Source organism: Nilaparvata lugens, chromosome 1, assembly GCF_014356525.2.
Source record: "Nilaparvata lugens isolate BPH chromosome 1, ASM1435652v1, whole genome shotgun sequence".
NCBI lineage: Eukaryota > Metazoa > Arthropoda > Insecta > Hemiptera > Delphacidae > Nilaparvata > Nilaparvata lugens.
Window position 1 is genome coordinate 100,615,740 of NC_052504.1, and position 17,016 is coordinate 100,632,755.

At 36.4% G+C, this 17,016-nt stretch overlaps 1 protein-coding gene across 1 annotated transcript in view; it reads right to left on the reverse strand.

Moving 5' to 3' along the window:
• Positions 1-242: 242 nt before the first annotated feature.
• Positions 243-17,016, reverse strand: part of LOC111058678 (acetylcholinesterase) — a 37,663-nt gene continuing 20,889 nt past the window's right edge. Inside the window, exon 10 of the mRNA XM_039419821.1 lies at positions 243-2,913. Within this exon, the coding sequence (XP_039275755.1) occupies positions 2,502-2,913 (412 nt within the window). The 3' untranslated portion in view covers positions 243-2,501. The remainder of the gene's footprint in view (positions 2,914-17,016) is intronic.

Below are 17,016 nucleotides of genomic sequence, written 5' to 3' on the forward strand. Positions count from 1 at the left end.
TGATCCACAAGGGATCATTGAAAACTTGACAAACTGGGAACTTGACCTACTGGAATCTTGAGAAATTCAAAATAGGCCTATCCTCGATGAATTGAGGATCCATATGCGCAATTGCAAGTCAATCAGTCTAGTAGACGTGATAATGCGTCCGTCATTCGTGAAGCTCATGTAACGTACAAACGCCAATAAATTTTTCCCTCTATTACAAAATTATAGATGAAATAGTTCAGGAGAGAGAGTGAAACCTCAATAATAATTATTATGGACAGATAACACTTTTATTGCATCCTTGAACACCTTTACAACAAAATTTCTATGCTTCATTCAGCAACTTTTTCAGTATAGATTGACAATAAAATCGTTGAGGAAGAAGAAACGAGTAGGCTATAGATGATTGAAGCCTGGTTTTTACTAGTAGAGTTAGTGGTCGAGTAACTGGCATAATAACTCTACTCTACTTACTTGGTCAAGTAATTGAGAATAGGAGGTGAAGTGTTTTGTCTAGTGAACAGAACAAACCTTCAAATGTCAATACTTTTCAATAAACATTTTTTTAAAAATTTCGAAAAATCAATACTTTTTAATAGATAACAATACTACTTAAACCTGACAGCCTACGGGCACGACTCTACTCTAATAGCTCGGGACTGTTTTCACTAGCATAGTAGTGGTAGAGTAGAGTGAGATGCGGTGGTGTGGGAAGGCAAGTGGTAGAGTACCACCCATGGTGCTATCCCACTCTACTCCACTGAAAACTAGTACTCTACCATGAAAGTTTTCATTGGGAGAGTTCACAAGATAGTTAGTACTTGCCAAGGGAGCTCTGAAGATCTGAAAGGTTCATTTAAACATTTAACATTTATTTTTCTCCACCCACTGTCTAAAGAGCCTACTTTACTCCCTGAAACATAGTCTAATACTAAAGTGTCACTTTTTCGTTCTCGGGAGGAAAAAACAGGAAACTTCCTAGAGCGTAGAAATAACTCCATTCAAATAACATTGGAAGCATCTCTATTTTGAAAACTTACATTTGTAATGGGTAAGAAGGTCTAAGCTCAGATGATGAAGCATATAGAGTAGTCATTGCACTGAATTCAATACCTCAACCAGACATTTGATCAATTTATGAAATATATGTTCAATGATGAAACTATTACAAACTTCATATCAGTATAGCCTACTATGAAAATGTATGAATATTTTTTTTTCATATTCCATGTTATTCAAAATACCAGCCAACGGATATTCCTCATTAACTAATCAAATTTGGAACGGGAACTTCATCATAGTATTGAAGTCGAGTTGGCCATTGTTGTTACAACTTTTGCCGACAGATAGCGCATAGCGCTGTCGGCGGTGAACTGCGTGATTACAAGCCAGCTGTTTAATTTTCAGGTTATGTTGTAACACATTCTACCGGTCACGTAAGTTTTAGAAATTATTTTATTTGCAGTTTTTATAAAAATATGGGTGGAGGAAAAATTTTGTACATCACGAGTGGAAAATGTTTTTTCCTACAGATACCCTGAAAAGTGGCTATTTCTGCACTGATTGCAGGCCGCAAAGAATCACTTTTCCGCTCTAGTGTGCAAAGTGATACTTTGTGTACTCCAGATTTGCAGCATGACAACGCAAAATAGTAAGCAGGTTATATGGAGCACCAGTGCAGGAGAATCAAAATTATGTTGGTAACAGTGACTGTGGTGCACGTTATAATAATATTAAGGCAGTGGACAACAGTGGATGACAGCGACAGCCATCACATGAGTGACAGCCGCCTTCATTCATTTACTATTACATTATTCAATTTTAAATAAATTAAGGTTTTTATTTATAATAAAACTACACAGAAAAAGCATTTGATGGATTTCAGGGAATTTTACCCATAATTACCCACTTTTCATGTTCAATGGTAACTGTAGGAAAAATTTAATGTGAAATACGTGCGCAAAGTTCCTCTGCTGCACTAAAGGAGCCATTCCGCCCTCGCCTACGGCTCGGGCGTAAACGTTTCTTTCGGTACAGCAAACTGTCATTTTGCGCACTAGTTGCACAAATAACTATTTTCTCCCCCAGGAAAATTGTTGCCCTTGGCTTCGCATTGGGCTTTAAACTTTTCCCTCAGGGAGAAAAACCAGTACTTCCCACTCTAGATAAACAAGTAACTATTATTTTGAACATTGATACATGCAAAGGAACAACAGGCTCACAGCCCAAATTTAGATAGAAATTGTCTAAAAATGATTTCGTCATGATTTTCGTCCAATTTTGAGTTAAAAATATATACAAACTAGGAATTTGAAGAAGTTCATTACCAGATAGAATTGAGATACTACTTCACTAGATCATCATTGATAACTGAGAAATACTGTATTAATAAATTGATAATTTTCAAACTTGAAAAGACACTCAAACTTACACCTAAAACATCAAGTTAAACTCTACTAATGAAAGCCAGGATTAAGTGACGTGAAAAAGCTTGTAATTCTGGAGTTTTTTTTTCAGTTTTTGGGATCTTTTGGCCAACGGCTATCTTTAATTTTTTGAATCGCCAACTGCTGTTCAAGCTCGTCAAGACCCTCGAATCGTCTGTTGAATTTGGTCTCCCACTCGAGATGGGCCTCGATCAGCGCCTCATTGCCTTCATCACCGCAAACCAGTGCCAGTTCGCCGTTGAGATTGATGTCATCGTCGCAGAAATCATCTCGGTCGTCGAAGTCGTCGAAGATCTGAATGGGCAGATCGTTCCACATTTTCATTTCAGCCAAGTCGCCGTATTCTAAGCGCTTGAAGAAATCTTTCGGACCTTGGACCCAAGTTGTGACCACGTCCCAGGCGTTGTCAGTCGTGTAACTGTCGAATATATCCGGGTAGTAGTAGGTGTAGCTGCTGTTCACCACCTCAAAGCAGCGGCTGCAACCAATAATTAGCGTGAGGTCCACGTTATAATGGTATTGCTATAGTTGTCTATCATTCAACAAAGCGGATGGTGCTATCTCTCTTTCGCTTTGCTCTGTTGCCAGATCGGCTTTCAACAATGTAGAATTAATAATCAAATCACAAAGTATATCGTATTAGTTATGTAAATTGATAATGAAATTCAATGTTTTGACAGTAAGGCAACTCTATTTCAAGAGACTCTTCAAATATATAGTCAAAAATAATGATGAATTCTGTAGGATTGATAAAACATTCTACAACTTGAGACCAGACAGTTCGCTGGAGTATGTTGTTCAAGATTCTAAGTTGAGCATGTTAAAAGACAGTTGATGTATATGAGCTCTAGATTTATTAATATAATACCATTTGATATTCATCGAAGGGTAGATTTGAAGGGAATAGAGGATTGGATTAAGGAAAAGTATTTCTTTTCCCTGGGACCTGAATGATGGTAATAATAATCTAAATTTATATATATTTTTATAAAGCAATCTCTATTCTATTTTTTGAAATTTCTGAGACCTGAATGGTAGTCATATTTTTTTATCTCTGTTTTATTTTAGTTTTTTCGCCACACTGCACAGAAAGCAGCTGTTTTCCAGTCCCTACATAGATCTGAAAGACATTGTTTGCAGACGACTCTCGTCTGACGTCAGAACAGGTTTCTTTTTGGCCTAGGCCGGAAAGAGTACCCTTTCCAGCCGCTGACATGGAACCAATTAAGGTGATAAAAAAACAGCTGATCAAAAAACTTTTTATTATTTGTGTTCATTATTCAATAATTGAAGCATTAATGATAATATCATGTTATTGTCATTTGAAAGAATGAAAATCTGGTGTGGTACACTCACACAACTTTCCTCGCTCATATTTGAAACTACGATCAGACTTCTGTCAGTAAATGTGTATATAATTGTTTTCAGAGTACTTTTTCTTTGTGTGAATTGTAAAATTCGATTATTTTTTTTTCAGTCGTCATTTTTTTTAAGTCGTCAAAACAGTTGTTCTACAGATGAAATATCTCGACTATGTGTTCTTTTCATGAACTGCGCTACCTACCTACCTCATGCACGAGAAGGAGGTTACTAAGTCCATTTCCCAAGGATGGGGTGTACCCTCCATTGGTTTCCCAGGAAGGAGACTTATGCCAGTTGATAGAGCTGATAAATAACTATACAGGGTATGAATTTGAAGAAAAATCGGTCAAGTTATTTTTGAGAAAATCGTGAAAAACATGTTTTTTTAGCAATTATCCGCCATTTTTCTCAAGAATATTACGGAGCTCCTGCAATTTTCCCAGGAAAAAACTCATGTCATTTGATAGGGCTTATGAATAGCTATCCATGGTATAAATTTGAAGAAAATCGTTAGAGCCGTTTTCGAGAAAACCGTGAAAAACATGGTTTTTTAGTCACTATCCGCCATTTTTCTCAAGAATATTACGGAGCACATGGAATTTTCCCAGAAATGAGACTCATGCCAGTTGATAGTGATCATGAATATCTATCTATGGTATGAATTTGAAGAGAATTGTTGGAGCCGTTTTTGAGAAAACCGTGAAAAACATGGTTTCTTAGTAATTATCCGCCATTTTTTCCGCCATCTTGGATTGTATTTTATTGAATTTCTTATTGTCGGATCCTCAACGTATGAGGACCTTAAGTTTAAAATTTCAAGTCAATCGGTTAATTAGGAATGGAGTTATCGTGTTCACAGACATACACACACACACACACACACACACACACACACACAACACACACACACACACAACACACACACACACACACACACACACACACACACACACACACACACACACACCACACCACACACACACCACACACACACACACAACACACACACACACACACACACACACACCCAAAAAACAAGTTTTTGGACTCAAGGGACCTTGAAACGTATAGAAAACATGAAATTAGGGTACCTTAAATTTTTACTTTCCTTGCCCTATTACCATTGGTAAGGGAAGTATTGCTTTCGAAAAAAATTAAGGTACCCTAATTTCACGTTTTCTATACGTTTCAAGGTCCCCTGAGTCCAAAAACATGATTTTGGGTGTTGGTGTGTGTGTGTGTGTGTGTATGTGTGTATGTGTGTATGTCTGTGAACACGATAACTCCATTCCTAATCAACCGATTGACTTGAAATTTCAAACTTAAGGTCCTTATACCATAAGGATCTGACAACAAGAAATTCAATAAAATTCAATCCAAGATGGCGGACAAAATGGCGGATGATGACTAAAAAACCATGTTTTTCACGGTTTTCTCGAAAACGGCTCTAACGATTTTCTTCAAATTTTTACCATGGATAGCTATTTATAAGCCCTATCAACTGGCTTGAGTCTCATTCCTGAGAAAATTGCAGGAGCTCCGTAATATTCTTGAGAAAAATGGCGGATAATCACTGAAAAACCATGTTATTCACGGTTTTCTCGAAAACGGCTCAAACGATTTTCTTCAAATTTATACCATGGATAGCTATTTATAAGCCCTATCAACTGACATGAGTCTTATTCCTGGGAAAATTGCAGGAGCTCCGTAATATTCTTGAGAAAAATGGCGGATGATTACTAAAAAATCATGTTTTTCACGATTTTCTCAAAAATGACTTGACCGATTTTTTTCAAATTCATCAGCTCTATCAACTGGCATGAGTCTCCTTTCTGGGAAACTAATGGGGGGTCCACCCCATCCTTGAGAAATGGACTTAGTAACCTCCTTCTCGTGCATGAGGTAGAGCAGTTCATAATAAGAACACATAGTCGAGATATTTCATCTGTAGAACAGCTGTTTTGACGACTTCAAAAAAAATGACGACTGGAAAAATCATCGAATTTCACAATTTACACAAAGGAAAAAGTACTCTGAAAACAATTATATACACACATATACAAAAGTCTGATCGTAGTTTCAAATATGAGCAAGGAAAGTTGTGTGAGTGTACCACACCAGATTTTTTTGGAAAGCAATACTTTCCTTACCTATGGTAATAGGGCAAGGACGGTAAAAAATCGATGTGTATGTAACTGGCTTTTACTAAACAGGCTTCACGAATACAATACGATAATAGGATAGTTGATACAATACATGGTTTTAATTCAGATTCATTCATTGATAGAAATAAAAGGAGATTCCGGTGTCGATAGCATCGAAGTCGCCAGGCTGGTCTGGATCATTTATGAATTCTCAGTATGCAGTATCCACTCAGCAGCTCTTATACAAACACAAACATTAGTTTCGTTTTACTTGGAATAGTAAGACATTATTTCATTATGTCCATTATTACAATAGATCAATTCAGATCCAGTTAGCTGTTAGAGTAAATAATGTAATTACATTCTATACTCACTGTTCAGATCAGCACAATGTTTATAGCCTACTGTATGCAGTTAGTATAGAATGTTACATTCACTGACTGCATATTTATACTGTGTAATAAATTTTATTGATTGTTGCAAAGATTTTAAGTCAATGATTCAACAGGAAATCCATGGTAATATTCAACGATTTCAACCTAATGAATTAGATTGTTGTATGACAAAATTGAAATCCCGACAACGTAAATAATTCAGTGAAGTTAACTGTACAAGGTTACTTTTTCTCGTATTTTATTGAGTGATAATGGGAGATGATTTCTGATTCCATATTTGGATTCAACCTTTTGAAGTTTGAAACTTTCAAAGCTGGAATTTTTTTTTAAACTAGAACTTTTAGGGCCGGTTTCCGAGCTCAGGATTTAGCTAAGTCCCAGACTCTAAACAGCAATAGTCAGAAAATTGGCTTTCCAAAAGGTCAGCTTTTATAATAGAAGTCTTAGTTTTTATTTTCTCATTTCTATAATTGGAAACGTTTTTCCTTGACGGAATTAGACATTCCTGAATAATTCAAAATAGCTGAAACTTTACACTTTTCTCTTTATTTTTTTGTGTTCAATTTTCTAGTTTTTCGAGATTTAATTCAAACGTGACTATGACAATGACTGCGACTACGCCCCGTCTTGGAAAACCAAATTTCTGACTCCAGCTGTTTAAAGTCTTGGACTCAGCTAAATCCCGAGCTCGGAAAACGGCCCCTAATGTTTTAAAATGTTCATGTTTGAACTTTTCAAGAGTGTTTAAAAGCTTCTAAAAACCTTTACCTGTGAGGCAGAAGTATTATTATCTTAGTAGGTACATTTTTACTAAACATAACTTTATGATAATGTAAAAGCTATATTAAAAAGTGCTGTAACTCCCTTGTTTTTGGGTATTTTCGAAAATGGGACTTACGCTTTAAAAAATTTGGGGTCGCTGAATCCAAATCCGAATACTTTGAGAAAAGTAATGAGTCATACTCTGAGCAAACGCGTCTGAAATTTGAGATCCCCTTGTGAAAGCCTTCGAGCTGCGAAATATGAAATGATCTGAAATATGATCTTCAGGAGACGGGATTCTGCCGTGTGAAACTAGCCTAAGAAAAACACGACGGCCTGTTCACTCCCCCCACCATGACTTCTCAGTAGCTTGACCCTAACATTTACATGATCCTAGAAAGTAGTCTACACCTATGTTCACAGAATAATTCAGAATAATGTATCCTATTTGAAAGAGTGGATGCATGCAAAAAAAACAACTTTCAAAGATCCATGTTCATCAAGCTTCTGTTAACTGCAAGAGATATTCTGTATCTTTGTGAGTATCTTGGGAGGCTCCTTTCCTTTTATATTATCTTTGAAATGCAACATTTTGAAAAACTTCGTATATATGTCGACGCGCAATTTACAAAGGAACATACTGTTAAATTTCATGGAAATATATTGCCGTATATCGCTGTGAATGCGCAACATATAAACATAAAGAGAAATGCACAGCCGTCGACATGAATCTTAGACCTCACTTCGCTCGGTCAATTATATACAGTGATGTCGGAGTAATGAGGGATTCCTTCTCTTTTCATATTATCCTTAAAATGCAAAATTTGAAAAAAACCTTGTGTATTAATACATCGACGCGCAGTTGAAAAAGGAGTATTCCTGCCAAATCTCATATGATTCTATCAACGCGTTTGGCCGTAATCGCGTTACATACAGACAGACAAAAGCCAATCGAGTTGAAACATAGACCTCACTACGTTTGGTCAATGAATAGCGCATTAGCATTTTTCTCATGTTATCTCAATCAGTGTCGTCGGTATGCTCTTCAGCCTACCCGCAAGTGGCACTAGATTATACCTGGTTCCAGACAATTAATGCATTATCAATGATTCTCAAATGACATAATTGGAAATGATAGTCTATCATATCCAATCTCTTCTTGGAACCAATCCTTTAATTGAGAAACAGACTCTATTCTGGCCTGGATTGAATCAAGGGTTTGAAATGCCAAGTAATAAACCTAAACTGCCTGACAGGTATTTGATATATAATACAATATTCCACTTACAGTTTTCCTACCAATTCTACTACTGATCATTTAACATTCAAATAAACATTCCAAGTATGGATATGAGCTAATTAGTACTGGGATTCGAGAAAGTACACGTTTCACAGTGCCTCCCAACTGTAAATTCCGATGTGGTCCTCGACATTATTGCTTGTAGGTGAGGGAGTACATAGAAACATTTTTTTGGGAACCCCTGGTCTACATTGCGTTTTCACTATTTGTATTTATTTAAAAAAATAGAGATTCCGGAACTGCTATACCATGAGCTTCCTGATAGTGATAGAGTACCGTACTCCATTTTATGTTGCATTGTTGAGAAACTTTCAGCTACCCAAATTAGATTATTTAATAATATGAACTGGAAGGACTCACTACTCACACAACTCTGATTCCTCATTCTTTATCTTATCAAGATACCCTATCCTATCAACCCTCCCTATCTGAGAAGTACACCTTTTCCAACTGTATTTGAGAAAGTATTAATTGAGAATAGTCATTAGTATTTGAGAAAACGTCAGATGTAAATGAGAATAGTCAATTGCATTTGAGAAGTCATCACTTGTAGTTGAGAATAGTGAATTTTATCTGAGAAAGTATCATTTTAACTTGAGAACAATAATTGAATAGAATAGAACAGAACTTTATTGCACTTCTTTCAACATTACAGAAAATGAAAATAATACCTCCAATTCAATTCAAACTCAACTAAATTTCACAAATAAATTGAACAAGCATTCTTTTCATCATAAATAAAAGTTCTTTAGGCTTAGCCGAGGCCGTCAGCCGAGTAGATAGATTTCTTTATTATACATTATACCAATATTGAATAATTATTATTGTTCTTGTGGTTACATAATTCACTCAATAATTATTCTCCCTATCATTCCTATCCAATTCCTCCTTCTTCTCATACCTAACTAATTCTCGTAATTATCATAACTAAACATTGTAACAACTTTTAAAAAGCAATTCACACTCTTAAATTCACCCTCTTAAGGGACCTTGTATGCGTCAATGTGGCTGGACTTATAAAATATACAAACAACATAATTATTAACTTCACGAACAAAAAACCAAACAACAACTCGCAGGTATCTGTACTCATTCACTGTTTCAATAACTTCATTTCCATAGTACCACTTCTCTCTCCCAATCGTCCTCCTCTTCTGAAAACTACAATCTTGGATTTAGCCATGTTCACTGTGAGATTCCACCTTATGCAATATCCCTTTAACTTATTTATCATTGACTGCAGATGTCGAGGATTCTCAGACAACAATACCACGTCATCAGAATATAACAGCGAATTTATCAGCCTCTGCCCAACATAATATACCTCCACCAATAACATCACTCAAATCATTCAAAAATAGTGTGAATAGCAACGGGGAGAATACGCATCCCTGTTATAATCCATTTCTGGTTTCAAAGTATTCTGTTAAGTTACCCTCCATACAGGACTTCGTATTTCTATATAGACTCCTCAACATCGCAATAAATTTAGTCGACACTCCCAATTCACTCAGTTTAAAAAATAAAGCCTCTCTGTCCACACTATCGTAGCCCAAAAAGAAACAGTACAACTTCTTTGTAGGTCTATTCAACGTTTTCATTACTATATTGAATAGAACAAAAATATTATCAGTAGCCGAATAACCTCTCCGAAAGCCACACTGATTCTCTTTAATAATCTTTTCTTTTCCTCCCACAACTGCAACCCTCAGTAAAATAAATGAAAATACTTTAGCGACAGCATTTATAAAAGATATGGCTCTATAATTATTCACTTCATTAGTATCATTTTTTTTATGCAATGGAAATATAATTGAACGTGGAAACCCTGTTGGTATCTGTCCACCTCTGACGATGGCATTGGAAAAGTCAAAATAATCTCTTTGTAATTTTTGACGCATTCTTGTAAAACTCAGCAGGAACTCTGTTATCACCTGGAGCCTTATTGTTGCGCATTGTCTTGAAGGCACTTTCCAATTCATTCATATCTATGTCTTTGTCAAGAGTTTGATCTTCAACATTCCTCGCCGCATAATATGTGACTACCCCGCAAACTGATCCAAACACTCGTCTGAAGTGTTCAACCCAATCCTCAGCACTCACAGTTCCCGAAATCTTGAACTCTCTACACTTGAATTGCTTTATCAGAGCCCACAAATCACTGGAATCCTTGACTCTTCGAATTGTTCTTTTATATCGCTGTAATACGCTTGCCTTTTACTCTTACATAGCAGTTTGTATTCCTTTACTACCTTCATATAATTTTCTCTCACCTGCTCCGAATTTGATTTTCTAAACACATTCAATAGGCTGAACACTCGCTTCTCATAACCGCACACTCTTTGTCGAACCACTGTTCTCTCCATCCTTCTCTCTTTCTATCAGGTTGGGGCACATAATTGCAGCTCTATATACAAGATTATTTAATACTTCATAAGTCTCTTCACTACTCTCGGGAGACCATTATTTCTCTACAAGCATTGGTGAGTTTAGATATATATTCATTCTTCCTCGCTTCCTTCCATTTCAACTTCGGTAAGAGTGGTAAAATGTGCTCTCTCTTTCTAGAGTATCAACCGTGATTAGCGTAGCTTCAATTGGGAAATGATCAGATAAAAATTCTGGCACAATAGAAAATTTTCCAACTATTTGCGCTAATTCGACAGCCATGCAACATAGATCTATTACGGAAGCCCCTCTGCCTATAAAGAAATTCTCCCCACCTATCTCCACTTATCCTTCAATTCATAATGATGAAATTAAAAACCTCACAGAACTCCAATATTTCTTACCTTTCATATTAATCACCTCATCCTTTGACTCTTGCTTATTACTCAGTGCATTTCCAATTCTATTACATCTGTTAATTCCGACATGTCCTGTCCATTTCCTATTCTACCGTTAAATCTCCAATTAAAATCATATTATTTCTATTATGCTCTTGCACTATCATAAACTCCCATAATGTATTGAATTCTCTCTCCCATTCCATGTCTCCTCCACCACTCAGGTAAATTGGAACTATATAATATTCATCCCGTTGCCCTGCATTCATGTGAATAACTTTCCTCTCAAGCGCATCGATTACCTTACAAAAACTCTCTATTCTTTTACTAATTTCTATTAACTTTCCTCCCTTTGCTCTACCTCAGTTTGATTCTCCAACTGCGAATTCCCAGTATAAATTGTAATCTGGAAAACAGTTTTCAAAATACAATTGCTTTCCTCTTTCAACAAACGTCTCCAATAGTACAAAAACATCATAATTACAAATAAAATTATATACTTGAACAAATCTTACCACTTAATCCAGCCACATTGTACGCTACTATACTCAACTGTCCCTTCTCACACGGACTGACGGCGTTATCTCAGCGGTTGCGGTCTTCGTCCTCGCCGCCTCGCTCCTCCTCATCACACATGCTCCCGCTCACGGCCCGCATCACACTCTCATCGAACATGCTCCCGATCTTCTGCAGCCATCCTCTCCCTCCGAGACCAGTCCATTCTCCTCATCCAGCGTGAAAAACCGACTATTCACGATTAAACGATCCACTTCAACCGATACTCTCCTCTCACTCCCGGAACTTGTTTCTTCAACTCGCCAAGCACCCGGAAAAGCTTTGATCGTCGTTTTCTGTGTCGAAAGCAAAGTCTTCATGAATCACAAACTGTGTACCCTTCAGCTTCCTACTGTTTCTCGTGATGAAATGGATGTCCTGATCGTCCGGAAAATGCGCAATGATTGGCCCGTTATCTATTTTCTTGCCCGATGCATGTGCTCGATTAACCCAGGTACCTGCTCGTGCCCCCAATGACTCACACAAAAGTCTTTGACAGTTCTCACGTAATCCACTGTTGCACATTCATATTTCAGCCCGCGAAAAATTATATTGTTCCTTCTCGATCTATTTTCAAAATTTTCCATCTTCCTGATTATGAGATTATTCTGAATTTTTGAGCAACAATTTGATTTCTTAACTGTTAATTCTCGACAGAGAGTTTATTCACTTTTTCAATTAGACCATTTAAATCCACCTTTGTAGCTAGCAGCGCGAGTTTTTCATCCATAGCCTTACTAAACCGCTTTTCAAAACGGTCAAATAGTGATTCAATAAAGTCTGAGTTCACATACCGGAAGCTTTAACACTTGGGTCTGGAGCACGCTTTTTTGTTCCATCTCTTCGAGCTCAGGCGAACTTTTAGCACGAGACTCTTCTTAGCACTATCGTCCGTGAAAAGTATTGTTAGATACTGTTCTTATTCATTCAGCTTCGAATATTCCGATTCACTTGAGAACAATTTCACAAATAAAAAAAAATTGATAATTCAATTTATACGAAAGAACTTTTAGCTCTAGGTCTCTTTTAGCACTACCGTCTGTGGAAAGTATTGGGATACTGTTTTTATTAATTTAAACTTTGAATATTTCGATTCACTTGAAAACAATTCACAAATAAATAACAAATTGATAATTCAATTTATTACGAAAGAACGTTTTAGGTTAACATGCACTAAATGAACCGATTAAGCACGACCCGTCCGGAAACTGAGATAAGAGAGCAAAACAATTCTGCGACCGCTCCGTTCAACAGCTCACTATCAACTCCTAATTTGAGAACATACGATTTGAAATCGAAAAGTTGTCAGTTGTAATTGGGGAATGATTTAAAAAACAATACTTTTATTTTCCATAACTGTACTCATGAAAAATAATATGATAATATATTTATATTCAAATGAAACGTTTAGTTTTTAAATAAAAAATATTTTGAGCCCCAAAATCCATTGGAGAGTTACCGAATTGCTGATCAAGAGATTCAATTGATTGATGATAAAGTTCAATTGCGCCGTGAACATTGAGAATTTGATCTTCATCAAGTTGAACACAGGATTTTGCTTGGTCGTCTTAAAACTTTAGGGGTGACAGGTGTATCTTACAAGTGGTTTGAATCATACATCATGAACAGGAAAATGTTTGTTCAAATAAGTCATATGAATCACAAGGGATTCAGGAATACCTTCAATTCAAAAATGAGAACAAGTAGGTGCGGTGTACCCCAAGGCTCAATTTGGGACCAATTCTCTTTATCTGTTATCTGAAAGGTATACCATATCTCGAAGGCAATAGTGAGCTAGTTTTGTATGCTGATGACGCAAACCTAAAAATATCAGCCAAATCCCAGAATGAAATTGAGATAATAGCAGAATCAAACCTCTCCACTTTGGCAAAACATCTGATGAACAATAAATTAATAATAATATGAGTAAAACGAACCTATTGACATTTACTACACAGCAGGTAAAAACATTTTTTCCTTCAATAAATTTGGACAACAAAGTCATTTCTCAGTCCACCTCTACCAAGTTCTTGGGATTAACAGTAGATCAAACTTGAATTGGACAGAACATGTCACAAGGGTTTTGTCACGGGTATCGAGTGGATTATATGTTCTTAGAAATGTCTCCCTTTTGTAAAATAGAAACGCGGAAAATGATTTATTTGCCTACATACACTCTATATATCCTTTGGTATAAGTCTTTATGGATCTACTTCAAATCAGAACATGGATTCAATTCTCAAATCACAAAAACAAGCTATAAGAAATTTTACACCTAGACCCCATAGCATCAGTAAAGAACATTTCGCTCACTTGAATATAATGACAGTTTACAGTCTTTACATCTTTGAGACAATTATGTGTGTGAAAGAAAATCTGGAAATATTTTGACGTTAGGACATAATCATAGGTACAGCACTAGAAACAGAGATAAACTTTTACATTTGCAAAGCCATAGACTTGAGTTCTACAAGAAGAAGCCCACATACATAGGAGCCAAGTTCTATAACAAGCTACCGACGCGAATCCAACAAGAGCTGAATCCCAATAAATTCAAATTGGAATTAAAGAGATATTTAACTGAAAGAGCTCTTTATAATATCGAAGAATATTTGAATAAATGAGATCAGATCCTTTGAGTTGAATTGTATTGTATGTTTGTATTATTGTATTCTGTAGATGTTTTATTTGTTATGTATTTTATTTTTAATTGTATCTAATCAAAGATATATATTTTTGACACTATTCATTGTATACAATGTACAAACTTATGAATAAAGAAATTATGATATGATATGATATGATAAGTTCAAATGTTTGGAGACAAAAGTCGTGTTGCCAATACATACATAGAAATGATTCTCATTAATCATTCGTGAACAGTACAGGGGAAATAAATTTCACAATTGAAAATAATAATTTCACACATACAAAGCCTATGGAATACTGTGTACGTAGTACAGTATCCTTTCCTGCTCAAATCAAACCTGTACTGTAGGCTACAGAAGAGTCACGACATGTCAATTGGAAAATTTTCTCATTTTCAAATGTCTGCTCATGATATGATATCTTCTCATTTACATTTGACGATTTCTCAAATACAATTCACTACTCTCAATTACATGTGTGATGACTTCCTAAATACAATTGACTATTTCATTTAGGCTACATCTGACATTCTCTCAATTACAAGTGACTATTCTCAAATACAATTGATACTTTCTCAAATAAACTTTTACTTTCTCAAATAATTGGAAAAGTGTTGTGAGTACTATTTTTTTTTTTGAGCAGGGTATGATTACTAAATCTTTTCTCCGGAACAACGTCTTTTCACAAAAAGTGAGCATGCCGTACACAAGTAAAATATTCAATCCAAGGTTTACAAGAGAGTTTTGCAAGGATTGACAGACACAGAAGAAAATGTCAATATGGAGAGAAACTAAGAGACAAATTTCATTTTATCATAGGCTATCCTGATCTTGAGATACAATGTTAGGTTAGCAAAGTTTGAGGCATCCGCTTCTCTAAAACAGTAAGTGAATTCTCAGTGAAGCCTGTTCAAGAATATAAACTTACTGACGTGCTATTCTTGAATCTTAACAAGCCTCCCATTCGCATCATTCTAGCAATAACCCAAATTCAATGCGGAAAATTCTCGGGAATTGTGTTACCAAGTCACCATTGATGTGATGAACCTAATTTGGCGTTGAATTGTAGAGGATTTTATACTCTTGGAAACAGTTCTGGATTTTTTCACTATGAAAGGTTTTTGAGTTATATGGAGAAAAAAACAGGTATTTTTAATACTGTAAGGTTAGCAGAGGGTATTTTTTTGTGGAGAATCATTTTCAGACTATTTGTACCAAATAACTAAAAAATCAGTACCACAATACATTCTGGCAGCATGTTTCCTCGCTCCCTTCTCATGTCTCAGTGAATGAACAGAAAAATAAACTATGAATTCGCTAAGCTGTGACTCAATGAGTCTGAACGAAAAAGGAGATACGTTGCTGATTCATAAATTCACGGCAAGCCCCATAGCAAACCAGTTACTTCGAACAGTGAAGGAAACAATGGAGATAGCAGGGATATGCAAGTACCCCGCATTGTATGCTCAATCCGTAAATGTTTTTGTGTAAGTGTGTATTAGCGATCGTAGCACAACGTGGTGGCAATTTTGGAACTCGAGTGTATCCCAATTAGGTAGATTACTAACAAAATGGGGAGATTTTTTTTATTACGTTTTACATGGTTTTAAGCATGTAGAAGTGATTTTTACTAAAATTGAGCAGTGACACTACGGGGTCTCCCCTTAGTGTACACACCTCCCCTTAATGTGCTGTGTATACTTGATTGTCTCCCCGTATTATACCTTGTTCCAACACACACACACACACACACACACACACACACCACACACACACACACACACACACACACACAACACCACACACACCACACACACCAAACACAACACACACACACACACACACACACCACACACACACCACACACACACACAACACACACACCACACACACACACACACACACCACACACACACACACACACAACACACACACACACACAACACACACACACACACACACACACACACACACACAACACACACACAACACACACACCACACAACACACACACACACACACACACACCACACACACACACACACACACACACACACACAACACACACACACACAACACACACACAACACACACACACACAACACACACACACAAATTTTTACTTTCCTTGCCCTATTACCATAGGTAAGGGAAGTATTGCTTTCCAAAAAAATTAAGGTACCCTAATTTCACGTTTTCTATACGTTTCAAGGTCCCCTGAGTCCAAAAACATGATTTTTGGGTGTTGGTGTGTGTGTGTGTGTGTGTGTGTGTGTGTGTGTGTGTGTGTATGTCTGTGAACACGATAACTCCATTCCTAATTAACCGATTGACTTGAAATTCCAAACTTAAGGTCCTTATACCATAAGGATCTGACAACAAGAAATTCAATAAAATTCAATCCAAGATGGCGGACAAAATGGCGGATGATGACTAAAAAACCATGTTTTTCACGGTTTTCTCGAAAACGGCTCTAACGATTTTCTTCAAATTTTCACCAAGGATGAAATAGGCTTATTCATAAGCCCTATCAACTGGCTTGAGTCTCATTCCTGGGAAAATTGCAGGAGCTCCGTAATATTCTTGAGAAAAATGGCGGATAATCACTGAAAAATCATGTTATTCACGG